The 17,750-nt window shown below is 35.9% G+C and overlaps 1 protein-coding gene across 4 annotated transcripts in view; it reads left to right on the top strand.

Moving 5' to 3' along the window:
* The window catches only part of GRIA4 (glutamate ionotropic receptor AMPA type subunit 4), a 386,992-nt gene that overhangs the window by 294,052 nt on the left and 75,190 nt on the right, over positions 1-17,750 (top strand). For all 4 annotated transcript variants that reach the window (XM_030918824.1, XM_030918822.1, XM_030918825.1 and 1 more), the window contains exons 7-9: positions 6,607-6,765; positions 11,740-11,907; positions 13,167-13,271. In XM_030918824.1, coding sequence (XP_030774684.1) covers positions 6,607-6,765; positions 11,740-11,907; positions 13,167-13,271 — 432 coding nt within the window. The remainder of the gene's footprint in view (positions 1-6,606; positions 6,766-11,739; positions 11,908-13,166; positions 13,272-17,750) is intronic.

The raw sequence follows: 17,750 nt of genomic DNA on the forward strand, positions 1-17,750 counted from the left end.
CCTAAATATCCACTTTGATAGTCTCTTCTCTGGGTTCTCAGACTACCCTGAGTACCTGTGTACTCATAGTATAGAACTTATTCTTGTTTTTTCATTTATCAAATTATTATTTTATACCCCCTCTGTACCAGGTACTGTCCAACATCCCATGGCACAACTGCAAATAAAACAATAGCACACTGCAAGTTCACTGAAGGCAGGAACAATGTCTCTTTTTTTAACCTAATGAAAGAGTCCTTATCCCTACTCTTTATCTGTTGAACTCCTGCTTACCCTCTAGCACCCAGTTTATGTTATTGTAATTGTTTTTATTATTATAATTGCTTTAATTTGGCCTTAAAAAAGATTTTTGATAGAAAAATGAGGTTCAGTGTAATTTAGCCAGGATCTCATAGATCTGAATTCTCAAAGAAATGTTTGAAGCTCTGACCTGTCTGATTGCAAAGAATAAATACACAAATAAATAAACAACTTGGGGAATAATGCCACCAAGTGACCATTTATTTAAGCATCTCCCACAGCACCCATCGGGGGACCTAGCATTAAACACATTGCTCTGTATTGATATTCACTCCTCTAGCAGTCAAATAATTTAAATATGGCCACCAATAGCAACAAGGAACAGTTGACATTTGTCCCATCTTTAAGACAAATTCTTAGAATCTTGTTCTCATTTAGATTTTTTTATTTTATAAAGTATTATTTAATTTACATCTAGGAGAACACCTGGCTCAATCATTAAAAAGATATAAAATTACAAAATATTCTGGATATATATAATTAAAGATGAACTGAACCTGTTTCTTACCTATCCTCCACCATCTCACACACATACACCATTCACGCCTTATTCAGAACATAAAGGAAATTAAACATTAGGATACAGAAAGCAAAGTGACTTGTTTACATTTAGGTGTTTGGTTAGTTTCAGAATGGAGAGTAGACATGCTTCCCAAAATTTGCAGTCTAGCATGTTTTTATTGAAGTGCAGTGACCCTAGTTAAGATTCCATCAACTTGGCGACATTGTTTTACTTTTGTGCTTCCCGTTTTTTAACTTTTCTGCATTAAGCATGTCTGACTCTACCATCTATCTACATGCACATGGAAAGTACATACTTTAAGTCAATTTCTTAACTAACCAATTTTTACAACATGGTAAGGGAGCAATTTCCCCCATTCTATTTGACATTCCTTCCATTAATTGCACCGCAGCTATCTCATATGATTTAGTCAACCTATGAACCTGAAATGCAAAATACAGCAGAAATGTTGCCTAAATTAAGTAAAACTTAAAGATTGAGCATTTATTAAACAGTGATGATAGACTTGTAAATTTACATAGTCATCAGGATATCTGATACCTATAATTTTAAACATTTTATTTTCCCCCAAAAGATGTATGAACTACAAATAGAAATTAAAGAAAAACCAAGTTGGATGTTACTCTAGAGAGGGGTAATTAACCATTGTGAAATCCAAGCAAAGTAGTAGCCCATTTTAACAAGTAGAAAGCCTTTCCCTTGATCTCCCCCTGCCCTCAGGGACATTATTTACTTAGTCACTTAACTACTGATTTCCTCCTGACTATAGAGTGAATAATTTTATTACAATGTTGCCCAGGAACTCTCAGTTCCACTATATTCTTCGGATAAAAACTGAAATCAAAATGGCCACTAAAATAAATGTTTCTGAGAAAACTGCTTCGCAGTCTAGATCCTATCAATTTCCTATATGAAATTGCAAGAAAATATATGAAAGGAAAAATATTGCCTGTACGCAAAACAGACATAGCTGAAATTAACTGAGTCACCCACCATTCATTCAAAGCATAACTGAAAGGGGTTTATAATCAGACATGGCAATTTTTTCCTTTACCTTCAGCATAAGAACAGGATGGACTCTGAGAAATGTGAACTATTATTTATCAGCCAGACTTTACATCAGATGATTTTTCTGAAGGCTTCAGCTTTGCCTCTTTATCCTGCAGCTGTGGATAACGCTATGAAAGAAGGTTTGGCAGACCTTCTATTTCAGCCATGGTTGAAAGGAAATAATAATGTCGTCAATTAGCAGCTAATGCAATGGTTGAATTACTGTGGCTTTTAGAAAACATTGGAATCATTTGCCTGCTTGTGGGTCTGCCCTATACTCTGATAGAAGCAAACAAATGTTCAACTGACATTTTACTAGCTGGAGATTGATGGACAGTGTTTTTCCCATTTCAGAAACATAGGCTTACTTTCTGGTGTCTAGTTTCTTTATCAACAAAATGAGAATGTAACTGATGAACTGTCAAATTAGCAGGCATATAATAGGCATGAAATAAATATTTGTTGAGTGACTTAATTGATAATAGTGATCATCTACTGAATGCAAACCAGATGTGCTGGATACCGTAGCATTCTCATTCTCATTTTGAATGTGGAACGTATAAGGTTAGAAAGTAACGGAAGTGGAATTCAAAGTGTGGGCTTTTCCAGGGGGTACAGTATCACACTGCCTTTCCTATAGATACTATGATAATTAATAAAATTTAAAACACTTCTGTGTAAGAATATGCAGGAGTATAAGGTGAAAAAGACAAACTCGAGGTGGTTTCTATGGCTGAAATCTTAGCTCAAGCGTACATTTGCTGGATGGCTTTGAACAGTTTTCCTTCACCCCCCTGAGCCTGTTTTCATATCTATAGGATAAGGCTAATAATAGGATCTATCTCATAACCTTGTTATGAAAACTAAACTAGATCAATAATCTGTGTAATGTCCTTAGCACAATACCTGGCATATAATAAGCTCAGCATATAATAGCTGTTAGCTCATATACCTGGGCCTCTTTGACAGCAATTTTGCTCAGTTGCCAGTAGACTGATATATTTTTTCTTAGATAGCCAAACAGCAATGCATATATGTTGGTTGGGAAGACAATCTACTTCATTATAAAAGAAAAAGGAGGAGGAGAAGTAGGAGGAAGGGAGGGAGGGAAGAGGAAAGGAAAGAAACAATCTGAAGACTCCAAAACCATAGCCAAGGTGCATTCAGAAGGACAAGCAATTCCAAGTCCTCATTACTTCTTACTCTAACTGCAGGATTATTGCTACACATTTTATTCCCACCAAAAAATGGACAAAACACTCTCCCTTCATTCTCTCAGCAAATTGAAGCATATTCATATTTTCAAAAGAACCTTTACTAAATACTAAGAGAAAACAAAAAGAAAGCGATTACAAAAGCTACAAGCTCATGCATGTGTGTGTGTGTGTGTGTGTGTGTGTGATTTACTTTTCTCTGAGCTAATACCTATGGCTTTATTAATTCACTTCCTTAATATGCTTTTTGCTCTCTTCTTGCTATTGTCTGTTTTACACTTTGCATTGTGTGTGGATTTTTATAAAGTACCTAAAATAGTGGCAATAAAAGAGAGTCAGGTATAAAATAAAGATGATAAATGGGTAAATATATAGATGGAAGATAGATAAATGACAGATAATTGGTAGACAAGTGATGGATAATAGATAGATGATAGATAATGGACAGACATAGATACATACATACATACACAGATAAATAATAGAAAATGTGTAGACAATAGATATGATAGATGAGATGGAAGGAGGGAGGGAGGGAGAGAGAGAGAAAAAAAAATAAATAAATAAATAAATAATTGTCCAGAATTTTTGAATCCTTGATAACTAACTACCTCTAGGCAAGAAAGGATAGCATCCTTACCTCCCCGCTTCTTCGCTCCATCTGGTGGGCACCATCTTTTTTCCTGCCACACAGAAGTCCGTGAATGGCCTATCTTGCTTTCGTCCCTTGGACTAACATTTCTCAGGGCACTTAGACTGATTCCATGACTTTGCTGTTGTGAATACTGCTGCAATAAACATATGAGTGCTGGTGTCTTTTTGACAAAATGATTTATTTCCCCTTGGGTATATACCTAGTGGTGGGATTGCTAGGTCAAATGTTCATTCTATTTTTAGTTCTTTGAGAAATCTCCATCCTGTTTTCCATAGGGGTTGTACTAATTCAAATTCTCACCAACAGTTGCAGTTTTTATGTTTTCCCTTTTCTCCGCATCCTCACCAGCATCTGTTATTTTTTGAGTTTTAAATAATAGCCATTCTGACTGGTGTGAGATGGCATTTCATTGTGGTTTTAATTTTTTCTCTGATGATTAGTGATGTTGAGCATTTTTTCACGTTTGCTGGCTATTTGTATGTTGTCTTTTGGGAAGTATCTGTTCATGCCCTTTGCTCTTTTTTAAATGGGGTTATTTGGTTTTATTTGTTGATTTAAGTTCCTTATAGATTCTGGGTATTAGTACTTTGTCAGATGCATAGTTTGCAAATATTTTCTCTCATTCTGTAGGTTGGCTATTTACTCTGTTGATTGTTTCTTTTGCTATGCAGAAGCTCTTTAGTTTAATTAGTTCCCATTAGTCTATTTTTGTTTTTGTTTCATTTGCTTTTGAGGTCCTAGTCATAAATTATTTGTCTAAGCCAATATCCAGAAGAGTTTTTCCCAGGTTTTCTTGTAGGATTTTTGTATTTTCACATCTTACGTCGTCTTTAATCTATCTTAATTTTTGTATATGGTGAAAAGTAGGAGTCCAGTCTTCTGCATAGGGCCAGTGAGTTTCCCCAACATTATTTATTGAATAGAGCATCCTTTCCCCTTGTTTATTTTTCTTAACATTGTCAAAGATCAGTTGGTTGTAGGTATGTGACTTTATTTCTGGTTTCATTATTATGTTCCATTGATCTATGTGTCTATTTTTGTACAAAAACCATGCTGTTATGGTTACTATAGCCTTATAGTATAGTCTTAAGTCAGATAATGTGATGCCTCTGGCTTTGTTCTTTTTGCTTAAGATGGCTTTGGCTATTCAAGCTTTTTATTAGTTCCATATGAATATTAGAATTGTTCTTTCTAGGTCTGCAAGAAATAATGTTGGTAATTTGATAGGAATTGCATTGAATCTGTAGATTGTTTTGGGCAATGTAATCATTTTAATGACATTTATTCTTCCTATCCATGAGCATGGGATGTTTTTCCCATTTTTATATGTCATCTATTATTTATTTCATCAGTGTTTGGTAGTTTTCCTTGTAGAGGTCTCTAACCTTCTTGGTTAAATGCATTCCTGGATATTGTGTGTGCACGCGTGTGTGTGTGTGTGTGTGGCAATTTTAAATAAGATTGAGTTCTTGATTTGGTTCTCAGCTTCAGTGTTATTGGCTATAGAAATGCAACTGATGTGGGGGCATTAATTTTGTATCTTGAAACTTTACTGCAGTTGTTTATCAGACATGGTAGTCTTCTGGAGGAGTCTTTAGGATTTTGTAGGTATAGGATGAGGTCATTAGTGAATAGAGATAATTTGACTTCCTCTTTTTCCTATTTGAATGCCTTTTTTTCTCTTTCCTGATTGTTCTGTCTAAGATTGGAAGTACTATGTTAAATACAAGTTGTGAGAGTGGACATCCTTGTCTTGTTTCAGTTATTAGGAATAATGCTTCAAGCTTTTGCCCAGTCAGTATGATATTTGCTGTGAGTTTGTCATAGATGGTTTTAATTATTTTGAGATATGTTCTTTTGATGCCTAGTTTTTTCAGGATTTTTATCAAGAAGGTGTGCTGCATTTTATCAAATGCTTTTTTATGTATCTGTTGGGAGGATCGTATGGTTTTTGTTTTTAATTCTGTTTATTTGGTGAATCACATTTATTGCTTTGCATATGTTAAACCATCCTTGCATCCCTGGAATAAAACCTACTTGATCACAGTGAGTTATCTTTTTGAAGTGCTGCTGGATTTGGTGTGCAGTATTTTGTTGAGGATTTTTATGTCTGTGTTCATAAGGGATGCTGGCTTGTAGTTTTCGTTTTTGTTGTGTCCTTGCCAAATGTTGGTATCAGTATGATACTAGTTTCATAGAATGAGTTAGTGAGAAACAGGAGATTTTTTGATGCAATCATATTTATCTCCTGTATCCCCCTTTATACTTCATAAAGGGCAATCAGAGGCATTCAAGAAATACTTGATTTGGACTGAAAATAAAAACATATCTTGGTCTCATTTATTGGATTTTTTTTTTTTTTTTTTTTTTTTTTTTTTTGAGGCGGAGTCTTGCTCTGTCACCCAGGCTGGAGTGCAGTGGCCGGATCTCAGCTCACTGCAAGCTCCCCCTCCCGGGTTCCCGCCATTCTCCTGCCTCAGCCTCCCAAGTAGCTGGGACTACAGGCGCCCGCCACCTCACCCGGCTAGTTTTTTGTATTTTTAGTAGAGATGGGGTTTCACTGTGTTCGCCAGGATGGTCTCGATCTCCTGACCTTGTGATCCGCCCGTCTCGGCCTCCCAAAGTGCTGGGATTACAGGCTTGAGCCACCGCGCCCGGCCCATTTATTGGATTTTGAATTACAGAATTTAACAGCTAAATAGATATAGTTAGATTTTCCACATCTTCTTTATCATTTTCCACATTTTTAGCCATTGCTTTATTTAAAATCTTTTAATCTGTATAGGCCATTAATTTATGTTACTATTGAAGAGCTGCCATGTACAATAAACTAAATTTAACAATCTTTGCATCAATTTTTATAGGGATTCAAGGATATTTCTCTTGAGAGGTTTATACATGGTGGAGCCAATGTTACTGGATTCCAGTTGGTAGATTTTAATACACCTATGGTCATCAAACTAATGGATCGCTGGAAGAAACTAGATCAGAGAGAGTATCCAGGATCTGAGACTCCTCCAAAGGTATTTGTTTATTTTTATCTACTGTACTACTGACAGTTTCAAAATTTAAGATGGAAAGTTTATTAAACAGTTTTTCCATTAATATTTTGCCAAACATAGTATGGCATGGGAAAAAAGCATTTCGTCTTTATAACTGCCTTGCACATGCACTTAATAATTTCTAAATTTCTGTATTTAAGAGTAGAGTTGCTAGACATTAGCTCAAGCAGTTTACTATTATTATTACAGTACTATACATATGAATTTCCTTGCAGAATTATATATATGTTTTAATTGTTAACTAAATACTTCAAATGTGAAAGAACATCCGTAACTTTTCTTCCACACAGAAATCTTCATGAAGTGATTTGCAATGAGTAGGCAAATTAGGAAATTAGCAGAAATGTAAAATATACAAACTTCTGCAAAAGTTCTCTTTCAAATTAACAGTGAAAAATCTGGTTGTTTTCATTGTTTTCTGACTGATATTGTGAAAGTATGCTATTAATATTTGCTCAGAAAAGGCTGGTAAATTTCTGATCATAAGCATATTTGATCAAACTAAACTGATAGATGACTTTCTTAGACCTCATGTTAAATTATGGCATAATGTTTCTTAAACTCCAACTTAGTGGTTTGAGCCCCTACCGAATAAGGCACCATCATCATCATTTGTTAATCTATTACTAACAGTGTATTCCAGTAAAAAGTTTTATATGTAATTTGGAAATTCAAGCCTAGGAAAAACACGATCTAAGGCTAAAGGGTCTCAGCTCTGCTTCTATTTTCTAATTATAATATTTCATAGTGACTATGTCAATTTCTTCTCAGAAATACTGGAATTTTGCCAGCTCGGCATACCATCTTCACTGCCTTATAAAATAATAGAATTTCAAAACAGAACATTAAATGGATGTCCACTGTGTGTCAAGCACGGTTGTCCAATCCTTTGATTTGACAGATAAATACATGCAAATTATTAAATGGATATGTTAGTTGGCAGTCCTTGAGTCAGGGACCAGATTCATGGAATACACGGGATATAATTATTTTAATGTCTCCTATTTGATTATATCCAACTAGACTTGTCTATGCTATAGCTTTGGCCTCTCTGTTATATAATCGTCTTATCAGTCACAACTCTTGGCATGATGCTAGGCATTCAGTAGCCATTTAATAAGTAAATGCAGTATAATTAGTTCTCATTATTCACAGTAGTTATGTTCTATAAAGTCTCTTTAAATACTGAATAAGTAAATATAGAACTATTGCTCCCAGGGGTAATATAGGGTTAAGTTCTGCTAGCCTCTGGTTACAAACTTCTTGTCAACTATTCAGTACATAACCTTGTTTTATGGGTGTTTCTGTTTAAAGAAACCTTATTTAATGTATTGTTTGTGCATGGACATTGAACTCCTGGCCAACAGCACCGTGGCTGATGCCCAAATGAAGCTTATTTAACATGCACATTTTCTCCATAAGGCACATCACAGCCTCCTTGCACTTGGGAACACTAAACAGCACATCAACACTATGCTTTTGGTCCATATTAAACAGTGAAATCATCAGCAAAAAGCACAAAACTGCAGAAAACATGGCACTAAATAGAACACAAAAAGGACACTTGTTTACAGTATGAGAGCAGAAACAAGGAAACAGTGTTTCCTTGTTCAGCCACAGCTGGGACCTTGTGTGTTAGTTACTCAAATTTTTCACCACTCTATACAGTTCCACAAATAACCACAAAAGTGTCATAAGTATCGATTTAAGAATCACAAATAAATATTAGCAAGGAGGAAAATTTGAAAATTTAGAAACCACAAATAATGAGGATTGATTATAATTAAAGTGTACTCTTAAGTGTTTAATTTTTCAACCAAGATTAAAAGCATGACTTCTGATCGTGTCACTTCCCTGCTTTAAAAAAATCTCCTGGAATCAAGGTCTTCCATTCTATAGGCCAATCAAGCCTTTACAGTTGCATGACCCTCTATCCGCTTTCTGTTGCTCCAGCCAATGTGAGCTGCCCTCCATTTCCCCACCCTTTATCACTCCCTGTGCACATGCTTTTACCTCAAAAGTCCTCCACCACCATGTCTACCTGTCGAAATCTAACCACCTTCCAAGGCTTTATCTCAAATTCCACTTTCCCTATGAAATATTTTCTTTTTTTTTTTTTTTTTTTGTAAATGTGATTCCTTCCCGCCTGTACTCTCCATAGTATTTGATTGGGCAATTCTCATCAGGGATTTAATATAATTATTTGCACACTTACTGTTTCACTCCTATAAACTCTCTGGGGCAGTAACCATCAAATACTCATCTTTGTAGTCTTCATGATTCCTAGCTAGAGTCTGGTACATTTTTCAAAGAGCTCTCAGATATGATATGAAATTTCATCCTCATAATAACCATAATAGAGAGTCACTATTATCTTGTTTCATTTCATTTTGCTCTGTTTTATACTCCATAGCCAAGAAAATGTGCTTCACATTCCCATAAACCTATGAGTCACAGAATTAAAATTCATCCCAGTTCTTTCTTCTCTAATCCCATACTTATTCTACTGCACCATGATTCTGCCCAATTCTGTCTTGTTATCTATAAATCTTAGTAAATGAAATCATTTCATCATTCTAATCACTTATCAGAGCAGTAAATAACTATAGGGCACTATTTACCCTGCCTAAAAATGAAATGATTAGTAAGAATTTTCTAGGTGCCACCTAGAAGTTGTCTGCCCGTAACTGTGGTTCCCTGGATTGTAGTACAGTAAGACACATAGAAAAGAATTACATCCTTTGAAAAAGTAAAACTGATTTAAACTACTGCTTCTTTCCATCTACCAGCTCTATGACCTGTCAAATCCCAGGTCTTTGCCGCTCTGGCTGAATGTCTCCTTTGCTCTGCACCACTCTGTGTGATACCTGCTCTTTTTCCTGGTTCACATATTTCATAAAAATGAATGCACTTTTTAAAACACAGCAAGTGCATTTGCTTTTAGTGCCATCTCTTCTCAGCTTTTCTTCCTGAAAAAAAGCAACAATATTTTTCTTTTTTCCTCCTTTGGTCCTCAAGTACTAGCATTGCACTTTTCTCTTGCCCTTTGCGACTTAAGCAAGATTCACTTTATTTCTCATTTTTATTTTCTTGCCTTAACAAAAAAAGATGATTTGATGACTTTCTCTATTCAAAGATGTGTTGGGTCAGGCAGGGGAGGAGGCACATTCATTTTTGGTGTAGTACCTTGCTTGAACACCTTAATTTTCCTCAGCTACCCCATCCCAATAATTGTGAAGGGCATGTCTCTCCAGAAGCTTGTTTTGTCAAGTCCTAGAGGAATATATAGGACATTTACATGGTTCTGTTAAATACTTCTAATACAAGAGTTATATCCTATACTATTGAACAGTTCTTTGTTAGAATTAATGCTCCTTATTTTATCCATGTTTTAGTTTTTCTCTTCCCTGTAATGGTGGCTGCTGTGTCTCACATCCATGTTGCCTAAGTTTACTTTCTTTTCTTTTTTTTTTTTCTGAGACAGGGTCTTTCTCTGTCACTCTGGCTGGAGTGCAGTGGCATGATCATAGCTCACTGTAGCCTTGACCTCCTGGGCACAAGGAATCCTCCTCCCACCTCAGCCTCCCAAGTAGCTGGGACTATAGGTGGAAATAACCACACCCGGCTAATGTTTTGCGGTTTTTGTAGGGATGGGGTTTGCCCATGTCGCCCAGGCTGCTCTCGAACTCCTAGACTCAAGTGATCCACCCACTTCAACTTCCCAAACTGCTAGGATTACAGGTGCGAGCCACCATGCCTGGCTCTAAGTTTACTTTATACAAATGGAATTTCAAATGATTTTTCTTCATTTGAAAGCACAAAATCAAGGAGATCATCCTCCACTTCCCACAGCACAGACCTACTGCTCATACAGGCATATAAGGTATTAATTATAAGGAACTGACCATATGGAATTTCTAAAGGAGACAATGTAGTTTTTGTCATGATAAGTAGTTAGCAGTTGATACTATTTAGCACAGTGACTAGTACATACACATTTCCTGAATAAGTAGATCTGTCATGCTTCCAGAAAATTGTGCCCCATTTCCATGTGTTCAGGAATTTTCTAATAAATGTCTGCCAAAAGCAATCAATCCCATGTTGATTTATTTTTATATTTAGAAAATTACATTTTTATCTCAACCTTTCCTCACTTTTTCTCCTAACCTTAATAATCTTTTCTCAGAGGTGGAGGGGAGCTCACTCTTTTCTCAGACAGAAGCAGATGGTCTATCCTTCACATCTCTACTTTGATCCTAGGTTATATCGAAAACTTAACAAAATGACTTTGCCTTCCTATGCACCTTCATTGGGTGTAGTGTGGCAATATCCATTCCTATTTAGCACAGTCACTGATGCATACACATTTGTTGAATAAGGAGATGTTATTTCTGGCATCATATTTCTGAATAACAATAAACAATTCCACTCATTCTTCTGGGAGACTGAACAAAGATATATACTTCAAGTCCATGAACTTATATTAAATCTCAGGGAACCTTGCTAGGCATTTCGGAGGAGGAAAAGATTAAGAGGCCCAGCCCTCCTGGGGCTCAAGCACAGAAACTGACTACAAGGCAGATTACAAAGCTGCATTAGCCTTTGATACGTTAGCTATTTGTACTAGGACACAACAGAAAGACCTTGCCTAAGGGTCTTTCTTCTACCGACTGATGGAAAACTGTTTTATTAGAATTTCTATTTTTCAGAATGGTTTTTCTCCTTTTTAAGTCAGGATGATAAGATTTGGTATACAGGCTTTATATTAAAGCAAGAATAGAAATTTCTGAAGCTAGAGTCAATTAATTATCAGTAATTTAACCATCCTTCAGATAGAATGGTGCTTTATGTCATAAACTTACAAAGACCCCAGACCATTTCTAGCACTCGATAAGATTTTAACATTTACCATTATATTCATTTTCATTTGATTAGTACACCTCTGCTCTGACTTATGATGGAGTCCTTGTGATGGCTGAAACTTTCCGAAGTCTTAGGAGGCAGAAAATTGATATCTCAAGGAGAGGAAATGCTGGGGATTGTCTGGCAAATCCCGCTGCTCCATGGGGCCAGGGAATTGACATGGAGAGGACACTCAAACAGGTAACTCACAATTTTATTTAAGTTCAGTTCATTTCATGGTCTTCTTTTAGTTGAATGTTCAAAAAACAGACTAATTTACCCAAGCACAAATACGTATTACAATTGCTACTCAAATATATCAAGCCATCATTTTTGGGACATTTCTAGATAAAATACAAGGTAGAATTTTGCTGTTTACATTTTGTGTGGCTGCATAGTCAGGATAAGCTAGCTTATGTTTCTGTAATATCCCAAATCGCAGTGACTTAAAACAACAAAGGAGCTTTGCTTACTCAGACATATGCTAGATTAGCAGGGGCACTTGGCTAATTGTAGTCACTCAAGGACATAGACTGGCAGAGCAGTTACCATCTTGAATTCTGCAAAGGGAAATGGATAGTTGGGGGCAGGTTTCAAATTGGCAATTAAATTCTGTGGCTTAATAATATTACCTGTCCTGCCTATTTACAACTCACATGTCAGAAAGAGTCTCATGGGCCTAGCTAACCACAAGGTTAGCTAGGGTTCAGGAAGTATAAGCCACTTCCTGAACCACAAGGGGTTCAGGAAGTATAAGCCCACCTGGGTCCCGGGACATTCCAGAACCAGAAATAATGACTACCTCTGGAGATCTTCAAATTGCTTTGTAACTTTGGATTAAGTAGTCAGTTTATTTCAGTCTTTTATAATTATACCAACACTATTTGTTCAAATAATTAAGGTAATATATACATATTTAATGTTACATTTTAAATGTTCTGAAATGTCACGGGTTCAAAACATAGGTAAAAGCAAATTAAAAGGAAATTTGGAATAAAATATATTTCAGTATTTTCAAAAATGTCCTTATATGTTTTTGATTCTTATATCTTAATTTTAATATTAGCAAGGTGAGAATATGATCTGGCATACGTATCAGGGTTATTTAATCCATTTTGTAGGTATACAAATAAAACTGAAAAGTAACCATAAAAAAATTGTCATTCCTATAAAAATACTTTATAATTGACAGAGGATTCTTCTAGTAAAAATGGAAACTTTATAATATTAAAAACAAATAAAACATATTCTTCTTTCAGGAGTATAGCAAAATTGCTTATATATCCCTTTGATATTCCTCTTTCAGATTCTAGCCCAATAGCTCAAATACCTAATGGCATTTCAGTTAGTTGGTTATAGTTTATAGTTCTACTTTTTTAAGTAGTTGTAAGCCCAGCAGATGAAGTTGAAACTATAAGTGAAATTGCAAGTGAACACGTGTGGTTTTCTTTTTCACTTAGGTTCGAATTCAAGGGCTGACAGGGAATGTTCAGTTCGACCACTATGGGCGTAGAGTCAATTATACAATGGATGTGTTTGAGCTGAAAAGCACAGGACCTAGAAAGGTGAGCCACAATCAAACTGAAAAACAGAATTCTCTGTTTACCTAGTTTGTATGTAACATTTTAAAGGCATACAGAAGAAAGATGGCTGGACACTTCCCTTTTTTGTGAGTACTTACAAATACTTTAGTACTGTCTTTATAATCAATGCTGAGATAAATGTGTGTCATATAATTGATATTTAGTAGTGTGCCCAAGCTGAAACAAACTAATTTATACACTGTTTATATCCCTTATCCAAAATGGATGCAATATTTTGGGTGGGGTTAACAAAAGGAATCCCACAAAACAAAATTGGCTCTGCAGAACAGAACATGAAGCAGTAAAGAGACATAAGCACCTCAAGGTAGTCATTTACGAAATTATTAGAGCAAGTACCAAAAAATTACTTCTAACGGGTGAACATATTTAGAATAGGCTGGGTGTTCTTGAAGTAATCAACTAGATAAATTTCAATGAGCAAAAGAGAAAGAAGATGGATGGTAAGATTATTGTTAGGCTGAGAGGGAGAGAAACATCTAAGTTGTTCAGGAAGTGCTGGTGCTAGGTTCCTGGATTTGGGAAGATAATTCTGCTAGTGGTAAGATGTGAGTAGGTATAGCAGCAGTGTTCCCAGCATTCAAGAGGTACTTTATACAGTGCAACCATACAGCCCCACCACAGTAATTGGTTATAAGTATTTTGTAGCTAATTCATGTAATTTTTAACATTCCTGCTATCTAGGAACTAGGATGTTCAGGGAAACAGACACTCAAGTTAACCTTATATAAAAGCTGTACTTGGCTGTTTAAAAAAATTTCCAAAATATATTTTTATGCTTGTATGTAATAATGATAACTGCAATTTATGAAATGCCTGCTGTGCCCTAAGCACTGGACTTGGTGCTTTGCATGATTCCATCCTCATGACAAACCTATAATTTGAGTAGTATTATTTCTCTTTTTTTCAAATGACAAAATTATGGCCCAATGAGTTATCTTATCCAAAGCCTGTAAGTGAGAAAACATATTTAACTCTTAGTATTTTCTCCCTTACTGATCTACATAGGAAGAGATGATTTCCTGCTGGAGGAAAACAAATAAAGGAAGGCTGCATGGAGGAGGTGGGATTAAAATTGCCAGGATGTTAGAGTTTGGATAGGATGAAATGGAAGGGGCAACAACCTGAAGAAAGGCTTGGAGGCAGGACTGTTAAAGTTAAGGTGATACATGGAAAATAGCAAAGGCTTTCCTAATTGCATTTTGCTTCAGACTACAATATGGGTGTGCTTCTATATCTATGAGAAGTTTGGAGCTGCCACGAAAACCATCTCTAGATTTCCATCTTCTTAATGGCATAGCCTGTGTGGAGGCTGCCAGCTAATACATGGTAAGCTGGAGCCTACCTGATCCAGATCAGGAGTGGCAGGAGATGGACAGCAGCCGGGCGGCCCAGCTGCACCTCAGGGCAGGCTCTTCTAAGGAGATTGACTGAAGCAAGGGAAGGAGATGTTAAGAAGAGCCCACTCTACCAGCACACAGCCAGCAACAAAAAAGAGGCAAGCTTTAAGCAGGAGATCCTCTGCTAGCTGGGGAGCAGATAGGATATTCCACAGGCCTCTAAAAATGTTAACAGGTGGACAATGCTAAATGCTAACAGGTGGACAAAGGTAAGACTGGCTCACCTCCTTGCCATACACCAGACCTTGCAAAATTTGCGATTTAAACAGAATCTTTTAAAATGCAAATGACAATTACTTATTTTACAAAACTTTAAGTGCAGAATGTCAAATCATTCTCTATAAGAGAAAGAACAGTGGAAAAAGAAAGCTGGTGCTAACTAGAAGTAATATGAAGTGGGCTATTCATAGTACTGAATCTTTCATAGCCTATTGAACCATGATGGTAACAAAAATTAAGACTTTTCAAAGAGAAACTTAAGGAATAAGTTGGGAGAGTGATGAACAGTACATCTTCACACCCAGCTGACATTCATCTAAGGCTCCTAAAAGAAATATGAAGTATAAAATGGTGTAGACTCATCTATCTTCGTTTTTCTGCGGCAATGATCAACTCGGGCATTGTGTCAGGAATATTAAACTTAAAAATGAGCTACCATGAGAGACACTATGCTGGTGAAACTAGGCAATATGTCTGAGAAGTGAGCAATCATTCTTATGAATTGAACACTTGCCAGCAAGGGAGCTATCTTTGAAAATAGATCAGAGAGTCAACCCATCAGTTTGTCTGACTTCTGCAACAGGAAAACTGATTGAGAGTCTCATTAAGCAGAAGCCACAAAGCTCTTTCTGAAGTCCCAGCTCCTAAGTACAGTAGAATCTTCTTATCACTCTAGTGACCCCCATCCAGGGCTCCAGAGGGAATGCTGCAGAGATGCATGGTTTCAGAAATCTTTAATTGCAAAAATTTTATTTATTGAGAGCACATTATATGCCAGACACTGTAATGGAAGATTGATGTGCCTTTTTTTATTCAATCCTCATGACAACCTAAAAATAAGATATATATTTTTTCTCCTTCTATCGAAAAGTAAGGTTTAAATAAACTAAGTAACCTGCTCAGAGATGCTCAGCTAGAAAGAGGTGGAGCTTCAGTAGAAACTAAAATTCCTGCAGCTCTAGAGCATCACTCAAGATCTTGACTCAGGTTTCAAGATCTTGAAACGTCTTCAGTCCCATTGCCTATAAGGGTTTAGGGCTGGTGTGGGAATTAGGCCAGATTTTTCAGGGCAGGTCTAGTCAAAGCCGCTCTCCAAGGAACCAATTTTGAGTAGAATAGGAGCTCCTCACAGCTGCTCAGTTCCTATCTGTTCTCTGTTCTAGGCCAAGACCACCCTAAATACAGACACATTTTCTCACATATCTTAGTATAATTACATTTGCATACAAATCACCTTTAGGAGTTCAAAGAAGATTAATATTTTTCTGACATCCTTTATCAATTTAGTGATTTAAATGCTTCCATATTTTTGCTCTAGCATTACAAAACCACTTTTCACCCACTTTTTGTCTATAGGAAAAATATCCATTTCCCTGTTAAATGAAATCAGTCATGGGAAAAGTTCTTAATAAAATGCAAAATGCTATGAAGACTGGAGAGAGAAATTCCATCTTCTGTGAGGTCTGGGTCCAAACTTTAGGATTCCTTTCTTTAGGAACTGACCCCTCGTGTAGACTTAGTTCTAAATAAGCCCATGGTCCACATGAAATCTAGCGTTAATTGGTCCCATATCACAACATATGACTTTCTCTTTTTTTAAACTAGAATTGCATGTAGATATAAGGCAAAAAATTAAAGTTTGCTTTTTATTTTAATTTTCCAGCACTTCTGAATCATTTGTCTTTAAAAGGGGAATAACTACAAACCCATGGTTTAGTTTTTAAATGCAAAATGTAAAGGTCTTGCCAATATCTACGTACTCTCCAAAAATGTATCCCAGATCTGTGATTCTTTCTGTTGTGGGACTCATTAATAAAGAAAAATTGTCTCTCCTGAAAATTGGCTGATGAGCTCTTCAGGGTGGATGCATTTTAATGGAGTGCTAAACTGTAAAACCCCTTTTCATGTCATATAACTGTCATGTGGAAAGGAGAGTTAACAAGAATCAACTGACTTAAGTACACGTAAGAATTGAGGAGAGGGTCGGTCTCAAATATATACTTGTTTTAAATTAAAATTATCATATAATTACTAATAAATGTCAACCAGAAATCGATTCACATAGACTATTGAAAAAACTTGCTGAACTTCTAATTTTGGATCAAAATAAGAAGTGTAGCAAGCCATATTAATAAAAAGTCTTTTTCTCCATCTGTTTTGTTATTGAATTATATATGCAACACTTGTGAATAATCTAGTGCCTCTTTCTGACATGTTAATGCTTACTCTATTTTAATATACTCATAAATACTAACATGGCAGTTGAGAAACCTGGATTAAGCAAGTGAGACTTCCAAAACATATTAGAACAAATAGTGAATACAGACCAGTGAGCAAATGCACACATTTTATTGGAGACATGAGTTTTATCAACTGAATCAAGAAATTCAGGAAAGAAGTTTGTCAAGCATTAAATGAACACCCATTTTGGGAGGTCGTGTAGCATAATAGCAAAGCATGTAGACTTGGTGTCATATAGACCTGAGTTTTGAATTCTGGCCTTACTAAAGTGTAACTTTGTGTAATTTATTTAGCCTTCTAAAATGAATCCTCATCTCTAAAATGTGGATAATAATTGTCCCTACTCCATACTTGCTGTGTGTATTAACTTTAAGATTCATACTTTTAAAAAGCATTGAGTACATTGTCTGCCTCAGAGCAAGCACTCAATATGTAATAGCCATTATTATTGCTTAATGGTCTGCAAAAACCAAAGAATCCTAAATTTCCATTAAGATCCCATTGTAGCTTACTACTTTTCAGAGTACTTAATTACTTAATTCATTTTTAAGAAAAAGTGTTTGACTTCTAAATAAAAAAATAA

Source organism: Rhinopithecus roxellana, chromosome 15 (genome assembly GCF_007565055.1).
Source record: "Rhinopithecus roxellana isolate Shanxi Qingling chromosome 15, ASM756505v1, whole genome shotgun sequence".
NCBI lineage: Eukaryota > Metazoa > Chordata > Mammalia > Primates > Cercopithecidae > Rhinopithecus > Rhinopithecus roxellana.